The sequence below is a fragment of the Alligator mississippiensis genome, chromosome 4 (genome assembly GCF_030867095.1).
Source record: "Alligator mississippiensis isolate rAllMis1 chromosome 4, rAllMis1, whole genome shotgun sequence".
Lineage (NCBI taxonomy): Eukaryota > Metazoa > Chordata > Crocodylia > Alligatoridae > Alligator > Alligator mississippiensis.
In genome coordinates, this window is record NC_081827.1 from 41,404,166 (window position 1) to 41,419,768 (window position 15,603).

Here is a 15,603-nt window from a genome sequence, read left to right on the forward strand (position 1 = left end):
CAGGCCACTCATCACCAGCTAGGTTTCCATAGCTACACACTAACCAACAGGCCAAGGCTCTGCTCTTCTCCTTCTCTACCTTGGAGAGACGCAAACAAAGTAAGGCTTTTTCACAAGTGCACACTAGGTCCTGGAGTAGCACAACAACTGGTCTCACAAGACACTCAGACACAAGCCTTACAATTACACGGAGATCCCCAGATCTCCATGAACGGACAAGGACAGGAATGAGAACAGCAGAAGGCCACAAAAATGGAGGTTATCCCCCCTCCCCCTCAAAAATACCAAATGTCTCTGCCTATTCTCACATCACAAATCAAATCACAAGTTCCTTGCCACACGCAAGTCTCTCACCACATGCTCCTTTTATAGTTCCTCATACTTCACATCATGCCACTCAGTGTCGTCCAATCAGATCAGCTTTGCCACTTGTCACTCATATAATTGGTTACAATCTTGCTGTCAGTCAAAGTGACATTGCATTTACCTCAGGATTTACCACCAACTTTACTGCACATGCTCCCATGGCTAAAAGGTCATTTTCTTTTAGAGGCTTCTGAGATGGTTAAAATTGTGCATGCTCCCCTGATTGCTATTACCGTATAGTTAACCGTACGATTGCTGGATTAAATTTCTCACACTATGAATGTATTTGAACTTCTGCAGAAATGTAGTTTGAAAGATCAGTAAAGATTCACAACTTTTTTTTTAGTTTATGCAAAACAGATCTCACATTCCTAGACCATAATTTTCTAGACCATATACTATGAGGCAGCTGGAGTGTATTAGAAATGTGGTAAAGATGGTGACAGATTGTGCAGTATAATTCATTGCAGTATAACCACACAGAATTTAAAATACAGAAAGCCCTAGTTTTCTTGTTGCTCTTCAAAGACTTTGTTAGAAGCCTGCTGATAAATTATCATAATGTGATCTTGAAATTAGTGAAATAAGAACAAATTTGTGCAATTTGAACTGATTTTTGGAGATCTCCAGTATGAACTTACAGTACTGTTGTGAGATTTTCACAAAACAAAGCCAGTACAGTCCATATCAGTGTCCACCAAAATGCAGTTCTGCATTTGGAGCACCTCTGATTTCCTCCTCGGATTTAGGTATCAAGCTACAACATTATTCACCCTGGGCCCATCAGCCTTTTAACATATATATCCTACAAATGTAGTTACCTACATTCATAGGCACTGCATCCCTAATGGCTTTCCCTCCCCACACCTATACTGTGTTTGGTTTTGCATTCTTTTACACAGTGGAGGTACTGGACATTTTCCATCACTACAGTATATCTTTCTTGCCCATCATGACCACCAAAATACCTCTGGGCCTGATTTATACTGATTTAATTCCATTGACTTCATAAAGGTTTCATTAACCTATGCTACATGGCAAGGGTTCCAAAGGGACCTTCTGCCAGCTGAGAACCACCAGAACTCAGCAACATGCCAGCCAAAAGCCTTTGCCATTCTCAGAGTATCTCATTTGCTAGGAAGTGAAGTTTATGGCTATGCTAAGATGAGTACTCTCCCATGAGAAGGGGTTCTCAGCCAAGCAGATTCAGAGAGATTCTGGTATGTACTGCACTGCATTGTATTAAAGAACTTAAGTGAAATCTTGACTCCTCAAAGGAAACCTTGACTCCTTGGCATTTTTTCCATTGATTTTAGCAGAGTCATGGTTTATATCATAGTTCCCTAATATTAAAGCAACAAAGAAAACTTTGCTGATCATTTGTTTTTGTAATTTGGCTTGGTTAGTTGGTAAAACAGACAGTTTACTCTATGATTCCAATACTATCATCTGTTGTCTTTTAAAGTTGTTAGATTTATTATAATATGACAGCATTCCATAAAAAACCTTGCTCGATGTGATTAAAACACATTGTCTCTTTAAAAAAAAAAAAACACATAAGAAACCCCCCCAGATAGCTTTACAAGACTATTTGTGCATGGACTGTATTTCAATTGTTTTACAACTTTGTTTATAGGGAGTGCTGGAACACCTGTTATTTTCAATGAAAATGGAGATGCTCCTGGGCGCTATGATATTTTTCAATATCAGATCATCAACAAAAGTGCAGAATACAAAGTGATTGGTCAGTGGGCTAATCAACTTCATCTAAATGTAAGTAGCTGGTTTTTACATTGTTGTTACTCAAATGTATTTGAACTTCTATTTAACATTACATAAAAAGTAAGTTATTTTTGATGATTGGCATCAGTAAGTTTTTTCCCATCCTGTCTTAAGCGAGAGAGCCACAAGAATATCTTTCTTTACTTTAGATCACCAATATGAAAATGAAATACAAGGATACGCTATAGGTGTGTAAAAAGCGGGCCATATTCAATTTGGATTTGGATTCGGCCCAATTTGGGGGACAGTGATTTGATTAACTGATTCAGATCACTGTCTCAATTTGATTTGACCGAGTCCAAATCTGAAGATATGATTCTGATTTGGAGAATCAGCGATTCAGTGATAGACCCAGCTTTATATGTTTATCTACATACTATGAGGTACCAGGCACTGCTCATGAACGCTGAGATGGAGGGGCAGATGGAGCGTCCCACAGGAGTGTGGGGGGGCCCCCCACATGCTCGGTGGCAGACCTGGAAGTGGATTGGAAGTACTTCTGGTCTGCCACCGAGCGTGTGGCAGAGAGCCCCCCCCCCCCCCAGTTCAGTGATCAGCCACAGGGGACCCCAGGTGCCCTTCCGAACCCAGGAGGCAACAGTCACTGAGCCGGGGGGACCGGGGGGTGTCCCCCGCATGCTCCACGGTGGACCTGGAAGCGGACTGGAAGTGCTTGTGGTCCACTTCTGGGTCCACCGCCAAGCACGCTGGGAGCCTCACCCATGCTCCTGTGAGATGCTCCATCTGCCTCACCATCTCAGCATTCACAAGCCATCTGATAGCTTGAGGTATGCAGAAAAAACATTAAAAGCTGTGTCTATGTCCGAATCATCGAATCTCTCCAAATCAAATCAGAGGCTTCCAATTTGATTTGGAGAGATGAATGGGTCTCCTGATTTGATTTGGATTCAGATATTCAGCTGCCGAATCGGGCCGAATCTCCTCCAAATCGAATCAGCAACTGAAGGTTCACACAGCCCTAACACACTACTTCTGAAATGTGAAAATAAGAACTGCTGAATATGAAAAGTGAGAGGCTGGAGCAAAGCCTTGCCTATATATGTATATTGTAAATTTGGAATTTAGATACATTTGTACAAAAACACACACACAGCAGACTGTTTCCATTGCTGTTTTAGTTGTTTAGCAATTCAGCATGTACAAGAAGCAGTTCAGACTCATGTCCTGAGGTACCATATTTACTACCAGTAGCTGTTGTACATGATGATTAGTAAAGTCTAGGAATATTTCATATCTGAACCTGAAAACAAGGAATTTTATCCGGTTTCAATGTGAACACAAACTATTGTTTAAGCTTTTGCAACTATCCAGACTTGGTCTGAAAAGGAAGTTAAGAGGTCATTTAGAACAAGTCATCATCCCTGTCTAGACCACCCCAGATGAATACTTGCATCAAAAGATTAAAGACTTCCAATAATATACATTTTTGTGATCTGTTCTAATGCTTAATCACCCTAGTAGTTAGAAAGTTTGCCCTAATGACTAATACATTTTCCTTGTTTCAATTTAAAGCCCATTACTTTTTGTTCTGTCCCCTGGGAGAAAGAGAACAGTTCCTAGTCATCCTCTTTATTGCAATCTTCCCTCCCACTCTTCTTCAGACCAAATTATCCAACTCGCTCCATCTTCAGGAAGTACCAGATGCATTTCTGGTGTTATGTACACCAATGAGAGATTTAATCAGATTAGTGTTTGCTGAGTGGTATCATTCAACCCTCAAAAAAGATTTCCCACAATTCTGGTTTTCTATATAACAAGCTCAAAATAGTATCAGAAATAATGCTCTTAATATTTACAAATGATTGCTCCTTGGAGAGTATTTTAAAATAATTATTGGTGTGCTACAAAAAGCAATCCATACCATGGCTTCTCATTTCTTAAGGAAAACTGTGATAAGCAACTTTACCATATTTACAAGACTTGCTTGGTAAGGTACCACCTGTTTATTTCTGGGGTACAAAAGTATGCTACCAATATGAAAACTTTTATAAGTAGTTCTATCATCTTCCAGTAGCCTTGTGTGGAGGACTACATACTGGCTGCATTTGCACAAGTCACTGACTGCACAGTCGTTACTGTGCATTCATTTAGTACTTGTATAAACAAATCATAAAATACTTATACAAGTACTAAATGACTGCTCAGTAACCAGAATCAGCACCACCGAATGGCTTTTTTGTGATGCTGACTGTAGAGTAGCCCGAGACTACTGCACCACAGGAGTGCTGCATCATAGTTTCTGCCACGCAACACTACTGCATAGTAGTCATGGGCTACTGCTCAATCAGTGTCTCATGTAAACGCAGCCACTTTGTACTACTTTGTACTAGTCAGCAGAGCAATATAAGGAAAATACAGGAGTTGAGAGGGAAGTGCTGAGCAATCATTTCTGGAAAATATAAAAACTATAAAATGAAATAGAACTTTTGCTCATGACTATTTTGGGATAGGTTCCAGAATGTTATATAATGCTAAAGTTTTGATAGCAAGTTAAATAGCTTAAATGAGGAAACATATATATCTATACGTTAAGTATTTAAATTATTCCCTTGAATTTCCTTTTAACTTTAACTTAATTCATATGTTCTCCCAGAAAAAAATTATTAAAGCTCTCTTCAGTTTTCAGCTTTTCAGTACTGTGGGTACTATTGGTTCTTTTCTGTTTTATGTATGCATGCCATGTGCCAGTCATAAAGGTCTGTGAAATAGATGGCTAACCTGGCAACCACATCACAGTACTGAGACCACTATTATGACTGAGTTATATAGAAACACCTGTCACTACTATAATCTTCCCCACCCATTTATCTGTCTCCCTCTGTCTACTAGTTTCTCCTCATTTGTGGCTTATTCTGACTGCTGTACCTTGCCTGATTCTTACATTGTGAACTCCCTGTTGATGAGATCGCTTTTTAAAATAATTTGTTTTCATAGTGTTTAACGCATTGGATACAAATCCTCACTTGGTCCATAGGCACTATAGTGCACAGGAGAAAAAAGTTTATGTGAGGATAGATTTAAGTTTTATTGCTGTATTCTATTATTTATTTCATACATATGCAAGTAATATTTTATCCATTTGATTACCCTTTGTAAAAATCCTACATTTATATTACACCATACTAAATTTAATATAACTGGGTAACCTTTATTGGAGATTACTAGCACTGAGAATCATCACACTACAAACCATATTACGACTTTGATTCACAGTAGAACAAACCTACAGGGAAGTCAATGAGTATATTAAGTATTGATCAAAGGCAATATATTGCTAAGATAAAAGACTTCTTCTTTACATTACTGAACTGTCAGGGACATCTCTGTTTTCATTCCAACACCCTTTCCACTCCTTCTCTCCTTTTCCTAGATATTAGCTACTAGTTAAGGAAGATACATTACATGCCTTCATATTAAATGACTGATTTTTTACGAATGACTAGTATTAACTAAATGTCACCCATACACACTCTTTCATATTGTCTGCTCCAACTTCAACAGATATTTTAACTTCATATTGAAGTGTTAATATTATGTACTTATTCCATATATCCCATAGCTGTGCTTTTTGAGTAGGATACTAAATTTCCTACAAGTAGTAAAAATTCCTAAAATAACTCGTGTATCAAGTGTGGTCCTTTTCTTTGGACAATTAGATTGCTTTTTCAAAATAATTTTTATTTATTGTAATTACTAAGGTTAAGTGTAATGAAAGATTCCAATGTTTCTGTATTTTATGCTATTGAAACAGACTTGAAATGAGTAGAAGGCAGGGTTGTTTTGGTCAAGGCAATAGCCTAAGGTTGGGTTGTTTTGGTCAAGTTTTGTCTATGGGATCTCTCTGTCGTACATCCTGCAGCTCATCAGACATTCCTCTTTTCTAGTCCTGACTCTGAACTGGACCCTCTGGATTCCTCTGCTGGTGACTGGTTCTTCAGAAGTTTCTGCTGCCACCTCAGGGTTCTTGTGGTTAAACTTCAAACTTGTCCCTCTATTGGTACAATACCAGCTTTCCCTTTAGGCAGAAAATGTTGACTTTAGCTAGATAAAGACTCTATATCTGGCTCCCTATGGGTCTGTCTGTCAGCAGACTTCACTGGCTTCAGAGTTCCTTCTAGTTATGATCCTGGATTCTCCCTGTAGTCCTCAGTAATATTCATTCTTTCCTTCAGGCAGACTGACTTTCAGATTTTCTCTGCAGCAGCTATACCTAGCAGATACAGGGACTTCATTTCTCAATAATGAACCAGTTCTCCCAACAAGAATGCTCACTTTAAACCTGACAGTACAATATGGAAGTGCAGTGGCTATCAAATAGTAGACAGAAATCATAATAAAAAAAAATTGCTGGCTTCTAAATATAAACTTTAATAAAATAACAGTGAAAAGTTTGGTTTTGTTTACACATCTCACTTTTAGACATCCTTCACTTTCAGCACAGCACAGCACAGCACTTTCAGCACAAATCAATCCCCCCTCTGGACTGTAAGGCTCCTTGGGCACCTCTACATGAGATGCTACATCGCTGTAGTGATGAGCTACAGTGACATAGTGTCAGTGGGCATGATCGTGATGCCACCGCTACTGTGAAGTAGCTCATTGCTACTACACAGTAGCTCATTGCTACTGCTCAGTAGGGTCAGAAATGACCCGTGTGGCACCAGGACTGTGCAGTACCAGAGTTACTGCACATTTAGTAGTTGCTAAGCAAACACTAAATGACTGTGCAGTAACAACTGTGCAGTCAGGCACATGTGTAGATGCTCCCCTTGGATCTGGATCTGGATGCAGCAATAGCTACAGGGGTTAGTGTAGCTGCCACTCACTCCTGCTACCAATACACACTATAAATGGGGCTCCATGTCCTAAATTTTGGCAGTAGTATCCATCCCAAATTCATAGCCCCTCTACCAGCACCCTGGGCCACACAACACAACTCTTCAGGCCTTAAGTTTTACACTGCTTCTTTAGCAGATATCTCTGAATGCAGATGGGTAAAGACATCAAATCAGCCATCAAGCGTGATTTTAAGGGCATTGACACACATAACACTTAGAATGATTTATATGTGATTTAAACCTGATGTGGACAGATATATAAGCCTGTTATACTGTTTTAAATATTCTTTCATTGGATCAAAAGTGTACCTGGAATATCAAGTACTATTTTGAACCAGTTCACTGTGAACTGTTTCAGTGTTTTGTAGACACATTAGCTAGGTACAGACATTTCAAAAGCCCAAGGCAAAATCGATCTAAGTATGTGGTTTTCTGTAAGTGGTTTTGTTTATATTGGTAGCAAACAGAACATACATTCACCCTTGGGGGGAGGGGGGAGTAAATCTTAGACTGGGTTCTGCCAGGTTTAATCCAGTCTATGTGCCGAACTTCTATTCTGTTATGGGTATAGACCGGTTTATATTGGGCAGTCTGCACTTGGCCCTTTAAATAGCCCCGCAAGCTACTGAAGTTTATTTAACTCATGTTAAGAGAGAAGGGAAAGCAGAAAACATCCCTAGCTATAGATCACTCTACCCTGGGGATCTCCAATGAGCGCTCTTCACCCCACCCGCCCACTTTAAGGCATGCTAGGCTGGATGCTCACTCCCACCTCATAGTGTTGGAGCCATAGCCCTTCACACAGTTATAAACCAGTTGCCAATCATTGATATTTTGGAATGGTTCAAATGTTATGTTTGTCTATACCCTCAGTTAGACATTCAAGAAATGTAAAGTGCTCCACCTGGAGATGAACAATCCCCTGCACACCTACAGGCTTGCCAACGCCAACCTGACCAACACTGTGACTGAAAGGACCTGGGGGTAATAATAGACCACAGTATGAACAGGAGCCAGCAGTGCAACACTGTAGCCAGCAGGGCTATCAATACTCTGACATGTATCAATCTGTGCATCTCCAGCAAAACCAAAGAAGTGATTCTCCCACTCTACTGGGCATTGGTGAGGCCGCAGCTGGAGTACTGTGTCCAGTTCTGGGTGCCGCACTTTAACAGGGACGTGGTAAAGCTTCAGAGAGTCCAGAGAAGAGCCACCCATATGATCAGAGACTTGCATGGCAAGCCATATGAGAAAAGGCTGAGGGATCTGGGACTCTTCAGCCTGAAAAAGAGAAGGCTGAGAGGGGACTTGGTAGCAACTTACCGCTACATCAGAGGTGTATATCAAGAGTTTGGTGAACAACTGTTCACCAGGACACCCTTGGGGAATACTAGGAGTAATGGTCACAAACTCCTGGAAGACTATTTCAGGCTCAACATTAGGAAAAATTGTTTCATAACTAGGGTGTCCAGACTGTGGAATAAGCTCCCTCCAGAAGTGGTGCAATCGCCTACCCTGAAAATCTTCAAGAGGAGACTGGACGGTCACCTCTCTGGGGTCACCTAACCCCAGTTGTCTTTCCTCCCTGGTGCAGGGGGCTCAACCCCATAATCTTCCAAGGTCCCTTCCAGCCTTACAGTCTATGAATCTATTAATCTATGAATCAGTTGTGCTAAGTACATGAATCTGGCAAGGTACGTTCACACCAGCATCAAAGTTTCTTTAGCCTCCAAAGCTGGCTTTCATAAAAGGGGCTTTATGGTAACAAGGCACAACATGTTTGTTTCTTTTTTATTACTGTGATAAAAGAGAGAAGGAAATAAAACATGTGGGCCTTGACAAAAAATGCCTTTTTTAAATTTCTGTTTCATTATTACTAGTAGGAGGTGAGATATTTCACAACAAACATTGAAAGGCACAGACTTTACCCCATAAGGGAGCTGATTTTCATAATGAATAAAAACACTTAAAGGAAAGGAATACTATTTCCACAAATGTAATGTTTTATTGATTTTGCATCAGCACTTTGCATACCAGGCCAATACTTCCCAGCAAATGTGTGGGTTTAGCAAATTTGAGCTTTCATCCATGTAATCTCCGCAGGAGGAAAGCTGTTAGAAGCAAGCTTGAAGTCCCTGGCATTTATGAATTTGGAAATCTACTTCCTTTTATGATTAATAATGAATCTCCTTGTAGAACTTGGATTATTTACCAGTACATGTTGTAAGACAAGTGCTAGGTAGAAATGTCAACTGACAGCCTCTCTCAATTGTAGCAACTAGAAATAGCCCTAAAACAGAACATCCAATTCAGAGACATATGAATAACAATTTTTTCAGTTCAGTTCATGTAATCTCAGAACTCTTGCTTTGACCTGAAGTCAACTGTATTGTTTCTTTTTCTTTGGGTTTTTTTTACCTCTTTTATTACTCATTTTTAAAATGTAGGTTAATTTTGTAGAGTAAAACCCTGGTTTGAAAAAGCAAGTCAAAATGTTTTGTTTTAAAAATAGTGAAATGAAAATAATTTGACTTAAAAAAACAGAAACAAAAACAATCCCCCCAAAAAACTTCCTCATCTTTCTTAGGTCAAAACTGATTATTGAATTAACTCAAATTTCAAACTTGATTCTATCCTCTCAAATCTGCATTTTTGATGAATGTCCTATTTGCTGAAAAAAAAATCACTCAAATCTGAACTTCTTCCAAGTTATATAGGGGCTTTGCTTAGACATAAAATTTAAGTCTGCTAGTATCTGGTACTTAATCGAGACTATCAAAACCAAAGCAAAAACTTTGGTAGCATTGTAGCCTTGAGGAAGGAAAACTAAATATTTAAAATTGCAAGATTCTGTGAAGTCATGGGATTTATTAGACACAGTTCTTAACATTTTATAGCCAAGCAGGTCTGTTGAACCTACAATGAAGAGCAAAGTAAAATAGCATTATGCATTTCCAAGGTCCTTCTAGCAATTATAAGATGTTTGGTCACACAGAGTAAGAGGCTGCAAAGTGACTTGGTTGTGCCTAGTTCTCTCTGATTTTGATTAGCAGTGTTTTTCAGCTAAGAAAGGTTTAAATTAAAATGGCATGGGAGTGAAGAACTAGTAGAATGGTGTTCAATATCATAACAAGAAGGAGGTGGCCTTAAACCCAAGAGTTCGGTGAACCAAAGAGATTGTTGTCACCCAGATTACAGGCAGCTGTTTCGCAAGAGGAAGTGAATCAGGACTTGGTGAGTGCATCTACATGTGCATTTTACTGCAGAGCTAACTAATTAGCTCCACAGTAAAGCATCACCATCTACATGTGTACCCGTATTAGGGCACAGTATATTAAATAACTTTGCTGTAGGATAGTACTGTCCAGGACAAATACTATCCTACAGCATAGTAGTTATGTGCACCAAAAGACACGTGTATATGGTGACAGGGGTTGGCTGGTGCACAAAGTTGCTCAGTGCAGGGGCTACCTGCCAGCTAGCCCCACACTGGAGCACCCTTGTGTCCCAACCAGCCCCTCTGCAGCACATTGAGCTAGGGTGGAGCACACCTGAGCTGGCAGGCTGACTCCCCTGCATCCCCTGGCAGCCTGGGGCTGCTCCACACTGGTTGAATGTGCTGCAGTCCCTGGCACGCATTCAAATGCTGCACCTACGAGAAATAAACTCTAGCACAAACTATGCTAGAGTTTATTGATATGTGCTAATTGCATGTGTAGATGCGCCCAGTCTTTGTCTATTCCTGGAGGAGAGCATCAGAATTAAGCTCACTCTATTCTTTTTTGAGAGTTAGGAATTCAAACTATACTGTCTTTTTTCTTTCTAACTTGTTAAATACAAATTATATAAGTGCATGAAAGAACCTGGAGACTCTGTGGTTTTTTTTCTGTGACTCCACCTCATGAGAAAAAATGCTAAATACTAAAAAAAGAACATCTGATGAGACACTTGATAGCTCTACAGCAGTGATTCTCAAGGAAGAGACTGCCAGATCTTTTGAAGGTATGAAGAGATAAGTTAGATGTTAGGGGATAGGCAGATTAATGAAGCAGGTAAAAATAGGCTCAGGCTTGTCCCTGCCTGGATGATCCCTTATCCCTACAGTCCCTGTGCAATGAGATAAGCACTGTAATATATAAACTAATTTTTGAAATTGGGTGCCACTCAATTCAAAAAGTTATAGAGGGGTGACTTGACTTACAGAGGGGTGGACTGGGCACCTCTCATATCTTCCAATGAGAGGTGCCCAATCCAAATAGATTGAGAAGTACGGCTCTACAGTGATATAGCTGTTAAGAACATATGCTAGGCAGGCTGATATAAAGGCATTCCTCTGCATGTATATTATTTCATAGCAATGCAGTCCATCATTTCTTTTTTCCCCATGCAATCAGTTATGTAGTAAATAATGTTGGATACTCAAGAATAATTCTGAGTGAAATGATCAAGGAGGTGGGCTTCTGCATTGTTCTTCCTGACAAACTGCCTTGACTTTCACAGTAGTACATTTGGTTCCAAGCCAGGCAAGGAAAGACCTCTAGATAACTTAGAAAAATGGTGAGGTATTTTGAACGTAGATCTGAGTGGCCAATATAACAGACAGGTAAGTATGATTCCTGTTATGTTCTTTTTCCCTAATATTGTCTGAATTAATCAGGAAATCTATTCTCAGGAAGTACAGATGCCAGACTTAGCAGCCCAATCAATAAGAACAGACAGTGGACATAGTTGTGGGCTGATCTGTAAAATTGGCAGGGTAGGTCAAAAGGGATGCTTTTTTTTTATTAAAAAGCATCACTTCTGTGAGCATCCAATTAGCAAAAAGGTAAAAAAAAAAAAAAAAAGACAAGAAGACCACTTGTAGCCTTAAGACATTGCACATTATCTCATTCTTAAGGATTTTCCTTTGCAGAAATATACACAATATGAGACTCCTCCAAAACCTTCCCTGTATCAGTAATAATTGTCTTTTCCTGCATGACATTGGCTTTAAGGCTCCTGTGCACCCATATCTCCCCTATGTTTATGGAAAAAAAGAAAGGAAGAATGCTGAGGGAAATGTCTAGAACTTGGAAAATTATTTATTCATCATTAGAAAGATGACAGATTGCCAATAAAAATGCTTCTGCTCTTAGTTATGATGAATAGGGATTTTTCTACCTTGTCAGGGTCAGTAAAAGTCAAGTGAATCAAGTGAAGCATGGAGTTGCTTACACATTACAGCATGACAAGTAACTTGACCATAAATTTGTCACAAACCTCTTCTGAGGGTAATAAATATCTACTATTTTATGATACTCACCTACAGGTGGCAGTATGCTTTGTATGATCTACTTTTTAAGTCACCATTACATAAAACAGTGGTTCCCAAACCATGGTCCACAGACAACTGGGAGACTGTAAGACCTTTGCAAATGCTCCTACCTCCCATGGGAAATTTTTAGGGCTAACAGTGGTCTATTAATCTGCAAAGTTTGGGAGCCACTGCTATAAAGGAGTCCAAGTTATTTTTTGGTATTTTTTATTATCTTAACACATAGAAAAAGGCTTTGTCATATAGGGTAGCTACATTTGCTTATTTAGTTTAGTTTCTGCTTTCATGCTCAAAGCAATTGTACAATGGAACACTGCACATTTAGGGGTATTAAACCTGTTAATCTAGTTAAATTTGACTTGCAAACACCTATACAAATGTTAATAGGTAGTTTAATTTATATGTGACTAACAGTTTGCAGACAACTGTTTTGTGGTAAAATAATATGGGGGGAAAGGGACAAAAGCTAGGCAAAGGTCATCAAAGTATGCTTTTTCCCCATCAAAAATTAAATAACTATAAAATCTGAAGTCAAAACATTCGTTTTTAACAGTAAAAAGTAGTTGATTAAATAACAGTTAATTGTTGTGCATTTGGTTCAAATAAATGGATTCCACTATTAAATTAAAAAGTATTACAATAGAAGAAATTATTCTAGACTGGGATTCTCATAGTTGTAATTTTATGAGACAGAGCTACAAACACTTAGCAGTTCATTTACTATGTTATAATTTTTCTGCTTCTTTCATCTTACTTTCTCTCTCCTTTTTTTCCCCTTACAAAAATATAAGCTAATTTACAACACATTACATTATGATAATGATCTTATGTTTTTACAGTGCTTTTATCCAGATGGATTTCACAGTATTGATATGCACTGAAGACTTTTGCCCACTTCCAAAATACACCTAACTTTGGGAGATAAAGAGTAACTGTAAATTTGGGAGATAAAGAGTAACTGTTTAACATTTCATAGCCATATTACAGTAATGTAGAAAGTGAAGAATGAATTAAAAAACTCATTGAAACTAACTGAATTTAGGAATAAAGAATGTGCCTGAGACTACCAGGGCAAAGGAATTAGTGGGTGGAATGGATTTTAGTAGTATGTGGATGATACTCAGTTCTGCGTTATTTCTCAAGATTAGATCTTTGATGAAGGGAAAATTGAAGCTCACTCTGAATAAGATGTTGGTGAATACTAGCAGTAGGCTAGAGGAAGCATTTGACAGAAATGATTCATACTTCTATTGAGTCTATTTTCTGTTCTTTCCTCAAGGGGTTTTGTGAGGAGTTATGCAAACCTCACACTGGTCAACACAGGGTAGGTGAGCTGGTGGGGCTAAATTGGCCCTGCAGCACCTGTGAGAAGTGGCAGACTTAGAGGAGTGTAAAAAGGGAAAACACATCCTGTCTGATGGAAAATCAGGGAAGAGAACAGGCTTACAGGCCTCAAAGCCTGGAAAGGGTTGGCTGAAGGTAAGAAACTTCTTTAGAGACTGTTACTCATTTGCCTCCTTCCTGACAGTCTAATGCTGGACCAGTGCTTTGGGACTAAAAGCAGAAAGTTATTGGGCAAGTATACATGAGACACTGGCTGCACAGTAGCCTGATACTACTGCACAGTAGTATCACGTGACAAAAACCACAGTGCGATGCTACCTCACAGTAGTACTGGCTACTGCACACTAGCATCACAAAAAAGATGTTCATTGGCACTCCTGCACAGTAACTCAGGGTTACTGCACATTTACTTAGTACTTATATAAACAAGCACTAAATAAACGTGCAGTGGTGTCTTGTGTAGACATGGCCACTGAAAAGTCTGTTGGGGTCATGGCCTACTAGGGTTTCCAGGTTGGAAGATAATTGTTTTTAACTTTATTTTTTTTACTTGTGTTTAGTTTCTTGTAACTGTTAATAACTCCTGAAATTGGGGAACCTCCATTGACCCCACAAATGGACTGAAGTGCCTACAAAGGCTGAGTGACTGCATTGTCCTATCAGTTCTGTAAGGGATTCTGTGGAAGAGGAATATTGTTCACTATATGGATCCTGTGTTACTTTTGGCACTTGAAGCCGTGCTCCACCTCAGTGTGCAAAACCGCCTTTTATATATCTTCCTGTTTGTGACCTTTCAATTCAGACACAAAACTCAGCATTGTAACCCATGGCTTTATCACTTCCATAACAGACCAATCATAAATTGCTCTTTTCTCTTCCACTTGGCGCAATAGTTGAAGCCTACTTAATTTCCCCAACGAAAATGGAAATATGCATATGATCACTCAGTTTCTCTCATTTGAAGGGCTAAGATAGATGCATAACTTACTTTATTATGGGCAGAGCCATCCCTCATCGCTTTATCATGCCCACATCTGAGACCTATCTCTTTTATTCTCCCTTGCTGAATTACATAGCAGCACTTTTCCTTTGCCGTTTGGAATGAATCCAGTGTTTCTAATTTACGTGATCTCTCTAATGTGTAGTATATTGTAGGGCTGATGGAGGGTGTGATCACCAGCCTTCTAATTTACTTTTCTTCTTGAAAACAAAATTTTGACCTCTGATATATCTTTTCCTAGTGACCCAGAGGCTGTGGTACAGAACTCCAATGTAACATCAGAAAGTGTTGCTAGTGATGCTGTTCCCTGTGCTTGTGCTCTTTATTCCATCTCAGTTTTTGGTGCTTTAAGTCTTTTCGCTATTTCGCTATTTTGCACATCTTTTCTATGTAGTAAAAAATATATCTTTTTTCCTAATAAATCTTTTCCGTATTTTCTCTAATTTAAACTTATTTCTTATGCTTGCTTTGTGTTTGCTGGCTCACTGAGTCCCAGTACAGAATTTTTACGTATTTATTGACTCTTCATTATAAGCAGCAACATAGACCTGGCAGCAAGCTCTTCCCCTGCTGCTAGAAATCTCAGAATACAAACAAACATTTTTTGGCAGTCCTGAGCCTGTACAAACTTTCAGATTTTTGGATTTGAATTGTTTACCTAGCCCTGTATCACAAAGATCAATGTGGTTTTCTTTTGTCTATGTAGAAGCGACTCATCAAGAGCTAATTTCAATAAGATCTGATTTTAACCTAAAGGAATTGACATATATTTTTTAAAAAGTATGACTGGCTAGAATGACAGCTGATAGCACCTTAAAGTAGCATGCTATATGAACTAATGGTACTATGTCCCATCTCCATGGTCCCCCCTCACACAAAAAGTGCACCAAAAAGTTGTGATAGCTCATTAGTTCAGTTTGTGGTAACAATTAGGTACT

General features: G+C 39.1%; 1 protein-coding gene across 4 annotated transcripts in view; it reads left to right on the forward strand.

The window, feature by feature from the left end:
- The window catches only part of GRM8 (glutamate metabotropic receptor 8), a 583,772-nt gene that overhangs the window by 473,689 nt on the left and 94,480 nt on the right, over nucleotides 1-15,603 (forward strand). For all 4 annotated transcript variants that reach the window (XM_006266273.4, XM_059725916.1, XM_059725917.1 and 1 more), the window contains one exon: nucleotides 2,003-2,139. In XM_006266273.4, the coding sequence (XP_006266335.1) occupies nucleotides 2,003-2,139 (137 nt within the window). The remainder of the gene's footprint in view (nucleotides 1-2,002; nucleotides 2,140-15,603) is intronic.